The following is a 15,406-nucleotide window of genomic DNA, read 5'->3' on the forward strand; positions in this document are numbered from 1 at the left end:
AATGCGGGGGAAATGACACACACTAGTGCATCACACAATGGTTTTGATTGGCCATTTCATTTAGCGATTATTCACTAACCTCTGTTTTCTGGATTGGATTTTGTTTGAAATAAGGTTTATTGTATCTTGTTTGTATTTCGGGGCTTTTCACATTTTGTTCAACGAAACTATATGGGTATTGTTATGATCTAGTGTATATTCATACATTTTGTATTTTTCTTTGTCTAGTGCTATCTTGTATTACACGGCAAAGGGGATAAGACGGATAACCGTATGAAAACTGGCACTACTGGTCTTAGACAGAGGACGTGGGATGCAACTAACTCACTCTCGTCACAAGGCCTCATGGTGAAGCATGAAGAAAAGCCGCTTAACCAAGTAGATATTCAAGTGAGTATCAATACTGAAGATTACATTTTACAGAATTAAGTTAGACTTAAGTCATGCTTAAGTGTAAATGTGCTTCGATTCTATAGTACACAATATAGAGTAGTGCGTATGTATAAAAACACTTTAATTTTTAAAAATATGCAAAATATCTACTTCATGCAGGTAATGTAGGTTATTATTTCTATCATGATCACCAATTTTTCGATACTTGGTTTTGAATGGGCAAATGATGTGACACAATTTTACAAAAAGGAAGACTAAGGTTTGCATCACAATTATTTATATTTTCCACAATGACAAATTATTTTGAAAAATTGAATTCATCTATTTTCCAACAATAATAATATTTCGAGTATGGATGACGGATGAATGTTATCACCAAAAGCTCTGAATATTTTAAATCTTTCACCTAGTTCTTGATCCACATTCTGATTGAGATTGAATGACAATGTATCCACGAGAAAATAGGTATCCACACCGTCGCTATTTCCTGCCTCCATCTTCAATTTACTCTTTAATGGGCTTCTGAGAAGGGCTTTGACATAAAAAGAGGAAAAGAAAACCTTTGTACTTTGCAACGATTCGCAAGGGACTTTTGGCCCACATCCCACCGACTTTGGCAAACATGGGTAATTCTATCAGTCAGGTATTCGATACGTAAAAACTGGGACAGTCATCTCCAACGATAACAAGTCATTCGCCACCGGGATTTACCTTATTCTAATCTCGTGCTCTTGGGTACATTCTAAGACATTTTATTCTTTGATATCCGTTTATAAACGAGTTTATTTCTTTTCTATTTTGAAGAAAGCCCGTAAGGGAACTGATGAGAATAAACACTTATTTCAAAAGAGCTTTTTCTAAAGCAATCCAATCATGGATTCGCTTATTTTCCTCCTTAGTCAAGAATTTTCAACGATATTTTCAGGAACTCTAGAAGTGTGCTTCAAAAAGGTCACATCTTCGTATATACATGTAGTAGAATCTAAATGCGATTTGAATTCGCCATTTAATTAAATTCAAGATTAATGGGTAAAAAAAGTTATCATACTTGATTTCTAGGAATAATTTCAGGTAACATTGCGTTCTTCTTAGAATCATGGTCACCATAACAAATCATTTCTTGACCAAAACCATAATAATCGAACCATAAACCATAAAACAAACATATCAGATTTGACCTATGCTGACCAAATTTACAATTATTCTATAAATATAGCGGTCAACTGCAAAACAAAATGGAAGGCAAATAAATCAAGAGATGCAATATCTATCATACGATGGCAGAAGTCTATTCCCTTTAGTCCTTACATACAATTGACTCAATTCCGATTGCAGGCCCTAAAAGATTTAATTATTAAAGGTCAAGTCCACCTCAGAAAAATGTTGATTTGAATTGATAGAGAAAAATCAGACAAGCATAATGCTGAAAATTTCATCAAAATCGGATGTAAAATAAGAAAGTAATGACATTTTAAAGTTTCGCTTATTTTTCACAAAATAGTTACATGCACAATTTAGTCACATGCAAATGACAGAATCGATGATGTCACTCACTCACTATTTTTTTTGTTTTTTATTGTTTGAATTATACAATATTTCAATTTTTACAGATTTTCACAATAAGGACCAACTTGACTGAACCATAAAATGTTAAACAATGTTAATTCCACATGTCCAGGGAGAAATAAAACTTTGTTCCACAGGACAATGCGGAGAAAATTAGAATATTTCGTATTTCATATAATGAAATACAAAAGAAATAGTGAGTGAGTGATGTCATCAGTTCCCTCATTTGCATACCAACCGGTATGTGCATAAAACTGTTTTGTGAAATTAAGCGAAACTTAAGAATATCCTCACTTTCTTATTTTACATCCGATTTTGATGAAATTTTCAGCATTATGCTGGTTGGATTTTTCTCTTTTTATTCAAATCAACTTTTTGTTGGGGTGGACTTGACCTTTAATAAGGAGCATATATAGATTTGAATATATACAGATTTCATATCTTTATATAATCAATCTGTGTGTAATAGTAATACTGTAATACGTAGGCACACATGGCTTTTCTCTTATATATTATGTATTATGATATGTATTCTCTATTGTAAACCGCAAATATTCGGTTTATTATGTGCTTTATAATTGATGTTTTGTTATTATTATTGTTGTTATTATTTGCACTTGTCTTGAAAATCCAAGGGAGTTTTGATGAATCTTATTTAATTTTACTTACAACATGTTCAATCTTGATGATAGTCGGGTTTATGCCAAAAACGCTAGGATTCCTGAAGAGAGATGGAAAGAATTATAATTTCTGATCAATGAAAATGCATTCAACCGGTGTGTTGGCTCAGCTGGTTAAGCGTGCGTCTCACAACCACATGAACCAGGAGATCTGGGGGTTCAAACCCCGGCCGCGTCAGACCAAAAGACATTAAAAGATCGGAAGTGCTGCTCCCCTGTTTGACGTTCAACGATTAAAGGGATAGAGAGAGCCTCGTCGATCTTGCGCTGCACAGCGGCTGCTGCGGGCAACGAAAATGTTCGGAGTATTTCATTATTTATGTCTACTTCGAACAATAAAATATGGATTTCGGATTTTCATTTTCATTCTACAACAAGCGTCGATAGACTGAAGTGAAGTATAAAGCAAGGATCGACAATCTTGAGTATCTACGCTCTTACATAATCTTAAGTATTTTTATCTCATTATATTTAAATCTTTCTTTTATTTTCCTTTTTTCCTTCCTCCACTCTCCAACTCCATTCTATCAACACACCTGACTTGTAGGAAGAACTCAAGAGACTATATACGCAGCTGGAACTCCTGAAAACGAGGAACATGGTAGTTGGCAACCCTCACCTGACCCGCAAGCTCACCGCTATGGCCGAAGCGGCCCGAGCCACAGAACAAATGCTGATAGACTCGAACGAGCACGAGCTCAGTTGTGCTTCCAACGGAGTTGCCGAGGTGACTTATACAGTCAACAACGGCAGGACTAATAGCGCTTCGACCAAAGGAGATTGGATTTGAAGACAATTTGGTGAAAGAGAAATGACTTTTACCTTCTCCTTTGTGGAAAAAATACAAAACTCCTTATTCCGTGTGTTTGTGACTGCGGATGTGGACTATGTACACTACAAATATGTGTTCCTAGAGGAAATATCGAGACATTTTGAAAATGAATGAAAAACAGAGTTTGGGGCATCTTAATTTGTAAGTAAAGAAAGAGTTATTTCATCATTGAGAAATCACCAAGAGTCAACCGTTAAATAGGTCTCAGAAGCACTTGTCCAGACGTTATGTTAGTTAAAAACAACATCGGGATGTAATGCGACAAGCGACAAGGAGATAAGTACGTCTGCTAGAGCAATCTCGCGGAACATTGTATCGCTGCGATTGCAATATACTTCACAGTTCCATTGTTGCAGCTTTCCAAGACGGATAAAACACAACGGACCGAGGGTCGGTGTTTGATGTCACAACTACACACATTTTTGTTATGTTAGTTAAAAACAACATCGGGATGTAATGCGACAAGCGACAAGGAGATAAGTACGTCTGCTAGAGCAATCTCGCGGAACATTGTATCGCTGCGATTGCAATATACTTCACAGTTCCATTGTTGCAGCTTTCCAAGACGGATAAAACACAACGGACCGAGGGTCGGTGTTTGATGTCACAACTACACACATTTTTATCATTGTCTGTGCTCCGAATGTTGGTGGAGATGGTCATGGCATTTGGAGCAGAATTTGTGATTGGCAGAGAAGAATCAGATCTCTAACTAGAAGTCTTAAAAACGAGTTACATGGTAAAGATCATTCTGACACGCGAGATTACTTCTGTTGATAAAACAGTCTCCGATGCGGTGTGTGTTCGTAATGTAATATATGACATTACTCGAGTTTACAAGCGAACTCGCTCTATCGTGTCAGAATGAATTTCATTATTCATCATGAGCGAAAAGGAGACAATGTTTTATACTAACATTTTAAATTTTCATAAAGAACATTTAACATTATATACTGTTCACCTCACAAATATAAGGGACCTGAAATAGTGGGGGTTGGCCTGAAGTTACAAGTTTCAAAATCAAGGCGTGGTAGACCTTAATAGTCAGCCACCCAATAACATCAATAATATCCTGTGTCACCGCTATGAATCTTGTACTCGCACAGATTTAAAAACATTCTCATCACATGACTGACTCATAAAAAAATTGATTGCCCTCTTAAGAAATGATATAATTGATATAGGAATGGAAGATTTCTAGTAATGAAATATTGTATGCAGCTGTTGTTAAGGTAGAATGTGCATTCATTGTGTTGCGAGTCCCGTCCAGTGAAACGCAAAGCAGCTACAGTGCTTGATTCATTGTTTTTATAGTTTCATGCTTTAATGATTATTAGATTATTGCTACGTCTCATAGTTTGGATGTGTGCTGTTTAACTGGATAAGCAACCGAACAACAGCAGAAATATAGTGGAGGAAAGCTCGTCTGAAAGATTTGAAAGGGAGTGGTGAATGGTGATTATAGTGAGTCTTGTGCCAGAAAGAATGAGGAGGTAATGCAGGGGTGCGCGTGTGTGTGTTAGTGCGAAAGAGAGGGTGAAGGGTGAAGCTATGAATGTGCACGGGTTCGGGTCTTGATTTGATAACGGTATGTGTTAGTATGGGTGTGCGTACTGCCTTGTGAGTGAGGGTGTGGGTGTGTAACAGAGGGTGTGAAGCTGTGAATGTGCGTACATGGGATGTACGTTTCAGTACGAGAGAGAAAGAGAATGAGAGAGGGCATGACTGTATCCGGTATGTATATAGAGCTGTGTGTTGTTTTAGGGTGTGTGTTGTGGGTGTGATGGTGTGTGTGTATGCTGGTGTGTGTGCGTGCCTTTATTTGTAAAAGTATGAGCGTGAGTACTAATGTGACGGGTAGTCTTTAAAGAAGTCACAGAGAGAGGGGTGGAGAGGGACACCAGAAATGATGTGTGAAGCTATGTGGATGTATATGGGAGCGAAAAAGGAAAACTTGAAGGACAAGTCCAACCCAACAAACAGTTGATTTGAATAAGAAGAGAAAAATCCAACGAGCATAACATTGAAAATTTCATCAAAATCGGATGTAAAATAAGAAAGTTATGACATTTTAAAATTTCACATAAAAGTTATATGCACATCCCGGTCGGTATGCAAATGAAGAGACTGATGACGAACACGTGGAATTGTCATTATTTCAATACTATGTGGTTCAGTCAAGTTGGCCCTTACTGTCAAATCTGTACAAAAATAAATATTTTAAGTCAAACAATAAAAAACAAAAGAAATAGTAAGTGCGGGACATCATCGACTGTCTCATTTGCATGTCACTGAGTTGTGCATATAACTGTTTTGTGAAAAATAAGCGAAACTTTAAAAATTTTGATGAAATTTTCATCATTGTGCTAGTTCGATTATCACTACTTATCCAAATCAACATTTTTCTGGGGTTGACTTGACCTTAAAATGGGTGCAAACATAAAGTATGATAAACAAGCACGAAAGGAATGGTAGTGGAGGTAAACTTAACTTTGTGAAAATAGACAAATGATTAGCGGGAGAGAGGTGGTGTGTGTAGAAATGTCGATGTGTGGAATAGGGTGTTTGAGGGTGTGTGTGAGCTTGTTAGGGTGGGTTGAAGGCGGGAGTGTGTGTGTGTGTGTGCGTGTTGGCGAATGAACGACAGTTTGTTTTGGATCATATGTGTTATATTACTCCATGCTGGAGCGAGACGAGAAGGGACAGACGGGGTTGGGAGGAATGGGAAAAGCGTGGTGTGGCAGAAGTTTTATTCTGTTCAGTTAGATTAAACAATACTGAGTTTTTGCTCAGCTTCACGGAATTAATCCTTCAAAGCAGCAAATGCAATGAAAATGCAAGTCACATAATTATGAAGTTTCTGTCGAGGGTCTTTGCAACGGAACAGCAGTTTCGTCCAACGTTTCAGAGCGGACGAAAAATCGCAAATATTTCGTTTGCTGCTCTTTCGATTTACCGATCCTCAGATAAAGACTTCATTTGTCAAGAAGGGCAATTGATAACAGATACTCTACGTTTTAGAAAGAGTCTGCGTAGCTGTTGCGAAAGCTCCCTAGTTATGGGCAAGAGATGGATGGTGTCTGTAACTTAGTTTGTGTGTGAATGTTTGTAGGAGAGATGGGATGATTGGGAGAGGGTAGGCATGCAGGAGGGTAGAAAACAGACAAATATGAGAGGTATAAATGTATTACACTGAATTCTGTAGATCAACAGTTTTGAGCAAGAGAGGGTGATGTTGTAGACGTGTTGATGTGTGTGTAGTGGAGGAGAGTATTTGTAAGTGAATAAGCATGCAGGAGATAGCAAAATTGCAAATTAGAAAAGTAAGAGGTATAAACACGAAAGGTGCATGAAATGGGTAGTCTTCAAACGACACAGAAATGGTCTGTTTAGGCGTGTGGACGTGGGGGGGGGGGAGAGGGGCGAAGTATGATTTGAGTTCCGTCGTCGCCTATTTAATATTTGCATCTTCACCACTCATGCCATGTTCACTTTTAAAAGAGACATGTAGTTAATTACTAAATATTCAGTCGAAATGCTTTAGTAAAGTTACGAGTGATTATACGCTTGATTATGCAATCATGATCATAACGGTCGTTTTGATACTGTTCTTGTGTTTTCTGAACAGTGTACATGGTATCGTGAATTATTATTCAAGGCGGTATTGTCGCCTGATATCTCCAAGAATATAACTAATTTTCGTTCATTATACATGTATAGCAGAACCATGTGTTAGCTTTTTCGATTATAGACACTCCGATTTATAATGCATCATTATCCATTGATGTGTATGGCAATAAGATTAACATTTTAAACTAAAATTGTAGATAAATGTGAACATTTTGATGTGGAAAATAGCGAGAGATATTCGAACAAGATTTATAAATACATTATATTTTTAAAGAATAAACACTATCGCTAGTCAAATGAATGTTTTAATTGCTAATGTCATTGACGAATGCTTGCATTATGCATTGTTTTCTTAAGAGGGAACTATATTTTATTTCGTCAAAATAATTGGAAAAGTTTTGTTTTTATATTTTTTGTATATGCTCCATTACATTCATACCTCTCGTCAACCTAAAAATAATCAGAGGTAATAATTCCTTAGTGAGCAGCGATGGTGATGTAAAAGTTTCCATTCTCAATAAATTTCTTGTCTGTTTCAAGCAATACTTTGAAACCTTTTTTATTGTTGATTGTGCTTGGAAGATTTTTTTAACTATTAAAGCTACAACCATTTATCAAAGGGACTACACTTAAAATTCAATTTCAAGGTGATATAATCCATGTAATTCCTGACTTTCATAAATATCGGATAACAAAGGATTTAAATGGTTGCATGCATTCTGATAATAATTAAATGTTTAACAGGAGTGCATTCATTAATGAATAGCGCATTGTCCGGATGTAAAATGATTTTATACCTCTATTTGCTAATATACAATATAATTGTGATTGTTCTTGTGAATGGCTTTAAACCTCATATGTTTATTTTTATAGAAAAGAAAGAAATAAGACGTTTGAATACAATCATATTTCAGGTTCATGTGAAAAAAAATGATCGCAACTGCCTTTTAGAAAGCCTTTGGAAATTTAACTCCGCCTCACAGTTGAATGATTTTGAAAATTTGCAAATTTATTCGACACCAAGTGAACTTTATCATTCTTCTTTTGGAAAAGGTTGGAAAATGCCCGAGGCTATATTTCGTGTTAACTTCAAATTATTAAGTAAATGAGGTCCTGCCTACTTGTGAAAAAATGATCATTCCGATCAGGAGCGGTACCAGGGTATATTTTAATGGGAGAGAGACCGATTGAAGTAAAGGTGACTTTTATCAGTAAAATAAAACTTTAAAATCTCTTTTCCAAACTTTCTTGCTTCTTTTTTCCCATTGCTTTCCCTTTGTTTTCTTCATTTTTAACCACCTAAAAAGTCATCGAGGACGGTTGCTTTTCTTAGAGTGGTACTGAAAGTAAATTGGGATAAAGCATAACCGGGTAACTGCTGACTTCAATTCCAAGTTTTAAAACATTTCTTTTTTTTAGAATACATGCCTCTTCAATTGAAATGTTCAATCATTCCTATATCGTTTTTTATGATAAGGTTTAGCTCAAATATATCCAAAACAATTAATTTTCAATATGACATATACAATGTACTCATATTATTCATTTTTAATATAATAACGTTGGCTTGAAATTGCTAGCTTATTGTCATACTTTGTGAATGCAAGCTACATTCTTGATTTTCTTAAACAAAAACGTAGATTTATGTGCATGATTCAAAGGTCCCATATTTATTTTTTTTTAAACGTCAACACCCAATTATCTATCTTCCCTGTTCATCTTTCTTCTTTGCAATGCCGGAATCACGCCCTTACACAACACAAATCCAGATTGTATACGACTCTAGACCTACCAAATAATATTTCCAATAACATGTCATTGGTCAGTTTGGATTCGGTTTCGTTTGTTTGACTGAAACTAAAGATAAATTTTGTTTAAATTTTGAAAAACGTGGTAGTGGTATAGAGACTTACTTAATTCGGGTTTGGCAATTCACATTTATTCACAATATTATTCTTTGATCAAAATATGGTGAGAAACGCCCTGTTAGACAATCAACAGATGAATGCAATTCTTGTCATATATTGCGCCATATTTCTGTTAAAAACATTTACAGACGCACGCTTATCCATTTCAGTTAATAAATGTATCAAATGTGAAGTGACATTTTACCTTCCAGAGTGTAGAGCATAGTTTACTTTTTTCTGAAAATTTTCAGAATACTTCCAAAATATCATTTTCATAGTTTTCTTAAATATCATGGTTTAAAATATTATTTTTCGTATGCAACTACTTGTGATCGCTATTTTTAATGGGTTGAAACTAAAAACGAAATGAGGATGTGACTTTTTTAATACAGTCTTTTGCATCATGTAATTCCTATAGTCCGTGTAAAGACACGGGACTGGCATATTGGCTACAATGGTCTTTTAGGAATTCAATGTATGGGATTAAAAGGTATTGATCCCTACTTGATGTCTTTACACGTACGCTGGAAAAGAACAATTTAAAGAACTGTGTCATCTCTTTCAGATGTTGACTATTGCCGGTTGTCGATTGTTGTCTTGGTACCAATAGAAAAGAAAACCAACAAGGTCTTATTTTTATAAACACCCCACATTTCATGAATGAACATGAAACGGGCCTTGAATTGTTATGAATTTCTTGTTCAGAAGGGAATGAATTAATTCTTTTTGCGCTTATGATTGTGTTTGTTCATTTTTCAATCTGAATAAAGTATTATTCGAAAGCATGGTTATATTATTATATATATTTACTTAGGCATAGCCCAGAGTATGCACAAAAAAATGAATGTTCTATCATGTTCCTTGTTTCATCGTAAACTTCTTTAAAAATGTTTTATACGAGGCAGGTGTCCCTTTTGTTTGTGAAAATGCTTACATTCATTTTCCTGAATATCTGAAATAATGAGTTCATAAAATTTGCAAGAATGTACGTTTAAAGATTTATGCAAATGTGAAAAAGTATCCGTTTGAATATTCATATTTAGTATATTTTATTTAAGAAAATAAGTAAGATTAAGACTTTGATTACAATTACGATTAGTAATTTACCTTATATGAACAAATCTATAGTTTCTTTCATTTTCAAGAGGCTCTTAATGTATCATGTGCATATACCCGTTTTATTACAAGATAAAGAGAATTTCTGTACTTCCGCAACTAGTGTTTATTAGAGAGAACCATATGAGTGTGAATTCGTGTATTATATTGTACAAAATGTGAATAATGTTATCATTCGTAATAAATCCGAGAAATTATAAAAAAAATTGTGTGACCTCTCGTGTGATTCGTGAACAATTCGTAATGTATTTTAATTTTATTTCAAAATGATTTGGAAGGAAAGGTGGTCAAATAATGAAGATTCCTCAATTATATTTTGATTTATGTCCTGTATGTGTATGAAGGGTTAGGGTTAGGGTGTATGTCTTCCCCAAAAAGACATACACTGTATATAGATGTTGCAGAATATTGCAGCTAGGCTAGTAACTCGTACTCCGACATGTCCGAGACAACACAGCATTACCAGTACCCTGAATAAATTACATTGGCTTTCTGTTGAAAAGCGCATCACAATTAAGATTCTTTGTTTAGTTTTTAAAGCTCAGCATGGCTTATCTCCATCATACTTGTCCAATTTACTAAATGATTATAACCCACCCCGTAACCTTCGATCAAGCAAACAAGTACTTCTTCAAATTCCCCAACCCACACAAGCTTTTATGGTAGCACATCATTAGCTGGACCAACCCTTTGGAACAAATTACCCCTACATATCAGACAGGCATCCACTTATTCAACTTTCAAGTCCTTACTCAAAACCCAGGCTTTTCCGAAACTTATAACTAGGTGTAGTATAGGTTTTTTATTTTATAGGTAAATAATTGTAAATTTAAATATTAAGTAATTCTGTAATTCACAAGTATATTTTCTTTGTTTGCAGTATGTGTATTTTGTTTCCTTTATTGTAAAGCGCGTAGAGAAACTTTCAGTTTATTATGCGCTATGTAAAAGAAGTATTATTGTTATTAATTGTTACACCATCCATCTCTTTTTTATATATATATATATATTTCTCCCTTTCTCTCTCACTCTAGCTCTTTCTTTAGTTTTCTTCTATCTTTATTCCTATTTTTTCCTATTTTCTTCTCTCTCATGAATATGTCCCATCAATATTAAAGCTGATGTCAAATCGTGTTTTTATGCACCATCAAAAATATAATTTCTTTATATTATATTAGCAAATATCAAATTCAAAATTTACCAGAATATGAAAAGAAACAATTCCCCAGAGTCTTATTGATAAACTAATTGTAACTCCTACACCATTCAAGACTCAATTAATTGATGAAAAGACATCAGGTACGAATGCCACTTTTCCAGGTTCAGGGGGCCGTTTCATAAAGCTGTTCGTAAGTTAAGAGCGACTTTAAGAACGACTGGTGATCCTTTCTTGTGATAATGATATTCACCATTCAATGTTCATGTGTGATTATTTAGACTGTAAGAAAGGTTAACCAGTCGCTCTTAAAGCCGCTTTTAACTTACGAACAGCTTTATGAAACACCCACCAGGAAAGTTTCGGTCACAAAGGTTCGTACGAACGATGCGTTTGTACAAATCTCACTTTTCGTATGACTTCTGACGTTCGTAGACATGGTAGAGATTCGTAGAGTAGGCATAGATTCTTACGGCCTTCTTAAGAACAACTCAAGAAACGAAATGATTTTCGGTTATACAGTTAATGGCCCTAGAATTCTTACATTTTTCGTAAGAACGCATTCAGTTATTTTTTCTTCAGACTTACGGCCATCTTACGATTTCTGTTGTCGCACAATGTTCGCACGTGCAACTCTTACGATGGTCTAACGAAGTTCATACGGTGACTAACCAATATATAGCGTTTCGAACGACGTTTAAAAAAAAATCTTTATCAAGACCAGCGACTTAGCTGTTAACTTACGAGCGGTCTGCGAACGCTGGTTTTGTACGGCTTTCTTGAGAAGATCTTGCGAAAATATGAAATGGTCTAAAATCTTTCGTACGGCGTTCGTAAGATTTCTTGATGGTATTTGTGACCAAGCCATAAGTAAGATGCTGTCGGTTCAGATGCATACTAGTATTAGAAAGTAGCATTTTGTTAGGCTTTTGGTTGATTCCGTATGCATAAAATGAGCAATTACTTGAGAGCTCTCTTTCGGGTTTCTTCAAACAAAGTTATGCTTCACCACCCCCCCCCCCCCCCCCCCCGTGCCCGGAAGTCGGATCCACATAAAGTCTCCTATCACCTATCATCCAAATATGTGAAGTTTACTTTAAATGTTTGTAAAAATGATTTTGGATTTGACATGAACTGATATTCTGCCAAACAAAAGGAGTATTCTCAACTTCCTGTCGGATGTTGTCGTTTTCAAGATGGTGGACGGTGAATAACCTAAGGAAAGCATCTCCCTGTCAGTATTGGATCACAAAGAAAACAGCTTTATCTCCAAGGCGCATTTGAGATTGAAATATTAACTCCTTGATCAAAATCAAACGTCCTTAGACGATTGGTATTGATTTCGTCTTGAAGTGCTTCAACACAAACGGCAAAGGGAATAGAGAGAAATGAGAGAAGGTAAGAGAAGATTTTTTTTAAGTGGAGATTCTAGGGGTTAGGGCTGATTCTGTGAAAGATGGAGGTGGGAAGAGAAACGGCTATAGGCAGGAGTTTTCCTACGGGGGCAAGAAATTTTAATATTTTGTATGTTTCTTTTGGGGTTTTGGGTAAAAGATTATATAGGCCTATATAGAACCTATAGAGAGCGACACGATGTGTTTATTCCAAGCGATTTTTATAAATATGTATATTTTTCAAAATTGAAATATAAAAATCTGGTGCACACTTTTGGTAGAATTTCTTGAAAATGTAGTGTCCACCCCCCCCCCCCCCCAGACACACACACACACCCACCCTTACACACACACATGATGTGTACAACCAAGATAGGGGTTAACTGCTTTGCAGGCACAGACCTTTGGTTTTCGCGATTCGCATATATAGAGCATAATGCAGAGTGTAAAGTAGTAAGAATATAATGTGGCTGACTCTACCAGACAGAAAGAAAGTTTTGAGTCTAGTCTTCACTCTAGACATGGCATATAATTTTTGGTTAAAGTGACAATTTTAGTCTGTGCTTGTATACTTTAGGGGATAGCTATAAGGGCAGGTGAGAGATTCTGGTTCAGGGAGTATTGATGTGCAGATTCCATCCAAACAAACCCCTTCGTATCGATTTCCTCAATGATTGGCATGTTATGAGTTACATGATCTGTTTCGAATAACATATGAAATGTTTCTTAGCTTTAAGCGCCTCTGGGGACCTATTTTCAAATAATCATGTCCTTCGTTTTAGCAGTCACTGTCATTTGTGTACAGTAATCGTCCTTAATTCAGGGGTTCTCCTTGTCTTTCGTTCAATACACTGTTAAAAAAAATTATCCTTAAAACAAAAGAAGTTCGTGCAGCAGAGTCTCGAGAACACCTCTAATCTTACCAGATTGCGTAATCTTACATTATATCATGTAAAATTACAGGAAATTGGTATTTGGTGTATGGAACCTTACAAATTTCCTTAAATAAACACCCTTTTTAAACAGACCTGTTCTGTTAAATTGCAGAAAAATTACTGTTTTATGAATTTACAGAATGATTCTGTTATTGCTTTCTGCAAAATCTTTTTTTTTCCCCTGTAAAATCAGGGTTTTTAACAGTGTACGTAATTCGTTATTTGCTATGTTTCCTTTTTCTCCTGTAACAATGGTTTATGATTAATTGATTTGCATTTGTAGAATGTGAAATCACACTTGTATCTTATCTCTTAATTCTCTTGACTGGCGTTTCAAGCATCCCTATAACTCTCCGGTGAAATGATAACTCTTAGTAGCATTATATTAGGCTTGAGTAGTAGGCTGGTTGAGTTGGAGAGGTAAGAGTGGCTTGAGTTGATGAAAGAGGTCTGGCTGGCTTGAGTCGGCGAATTGAGTTGTAGATCAAGAGCGGGAGAGAACACTCGACGTTTCGGGCAGATTGACTGTCCGTCTCCTGAAGACGTAGAATTTAATTCAATTGAAAAGCTTTCAGAGGACACAGGACCCCCTAATTGCCACTCTTGACCCAACAAACATCCTATTGTGAAAAGAAATCGCAGGCCCTAGGTGGAATACATACATGGTTCTAAAATGCATTCTTATATATAGGCGGGTCCAGGGCGGCCCGAGCCCCCCCCCCCCCCCCCCTATTGGCGGAGCAAAAAAACGAGGAAAAAAAAGGAAAGAAAAAAAAAAAGGGAAAAGAGAGAAGAAAAAACAAGAGGAGAAAGACAATTGAATAAAAAGATTAAAATGAGGGGAAGACTTGGAAAATAAAAAGAATCTTTCATGTCACTACATAAAATTTTCGCTCGCGCTTCGCGCTCGCATTGCCTGTTAGGTGATTTACATTACTAGTTCAATGTGGAGCTTAAATATAAAGTTTGTATGTCAATATACAAAACATATTTCACCTCGGAAATGGAACTTTCACTATTTTGTGTGATTTACAAATTGATTTTTAATAAAGTGCTCTGTAAAAATGGCAGTTTTATGGTCAGAATATTAACATTTTCTATTGGCGCTGCGCGCTCGCAAATTTTGATTTATCAGATACTTATTATTATCGTGTATTCCATAAAGTTTTCAAAATATCCCTTTCAGGCCTGATTGTCAAAACGTATCAGCTAGCGCTGCACGCTCGCATTTCGATTGGCGAGTTATGTATATGTCAATATTGATTACACAACAAACTACTTAAAATCCCATTTTCATGACAGTTAAACAAAAATTTCGGCTCGCGATTTGCACTTGCATTAATTCAGCGCCCTCATTATGCATTAATAAATATGATATCAATTTAATGATTAAATTATCCCTTTTGTTTCATCTCGCGCTTAATTAGCAAGAGGAATAGAAAGATAGTCATCATTTTCAAATCGGATGACATGTCTTAAGGATGTCCCGGTCCTATGTCAATACTCAAAGTAATTTCAGATATGAAACATTGCCTAGAATGTTCAAATTTTAGGAAAAAATACATAAAATTTCAAAAAAATTTGCTCTCGCTTCGCGCTTGCATTATATAAATAAGGATTATGATATTATACATTAATGTTGATTTATAAGAATACAGCTAAGAAGTAACTATTAGGACTAGCCCTTTAAAGAAACAAACAAAAATCATGTTCGAGCGGCCGATCGGCCGGGAAAATATTGCTGAAAAAATTCCGCCCCCCCCCCCTATTGGCGAAGGCTGGATACGCCCCTGTTAT

The 15,406-nt window shown here is 35.8% G+C and overlaps 1 protein-coding gene across 1 annotated transcript; it reads left to right on the forward strand.

Annotated features, from left to right (window-relative positions):
* The first annotated feature begins 232 nt into the window (after positions 1 to 232).
* On the forward strand, positions 233 to 5,698 carry LOC129270137 (metabotropic glycine receptor-like). The gene is made up of 2 exons (XM_054907542.2): positions 233 to 390; positions 3,187 to 5,698. The coding sequence occupies exons 1-2, from the start codon at positions 274 to 276 to the stop codon at positions 3,427 to 3,429; spliced, it is 360 nt and encodes a 119-aa protein (XP_054763517.1). The 5' UTR covers positions 233 to 273; the 3' UTR covers positions 3,430 to 5,698.
* The last annotated feature ends 9,708 nt before the right edge of the window (positions 5,699 to 15,406 follow it).

This window comes from Lytechinus pictus, chromosome 2 (genome assembly GCF_037042905.1).
Source record: "Lytechinus pictus isolate F3 Inbred chromosome 2, Lp3.0, whole genome shotgun sequence".
NCBI classification, from domain to species: Eukaryota; Metazoa; Echinodermata; class Echinoidea; order Temnopleuroida; family Toxopneustidae; genus Lytechinus; species Lytechinus pictus.

Coding starts and splice junctions, on each gene's coding strand:
- LOC129270137 (XM_054907542.2), top strand. CDS start 274: ATGAAAACTGGCACTACTGGTCTTAGACAGAGGACGTGGGATGCAACT. Junction 391..3,186: donor TTAACCAAGTAGATATTCAA/GTGAGTATCAAT, acceptor CCTGACTTGTAG/GAAGAACTCAAGAGACTATA.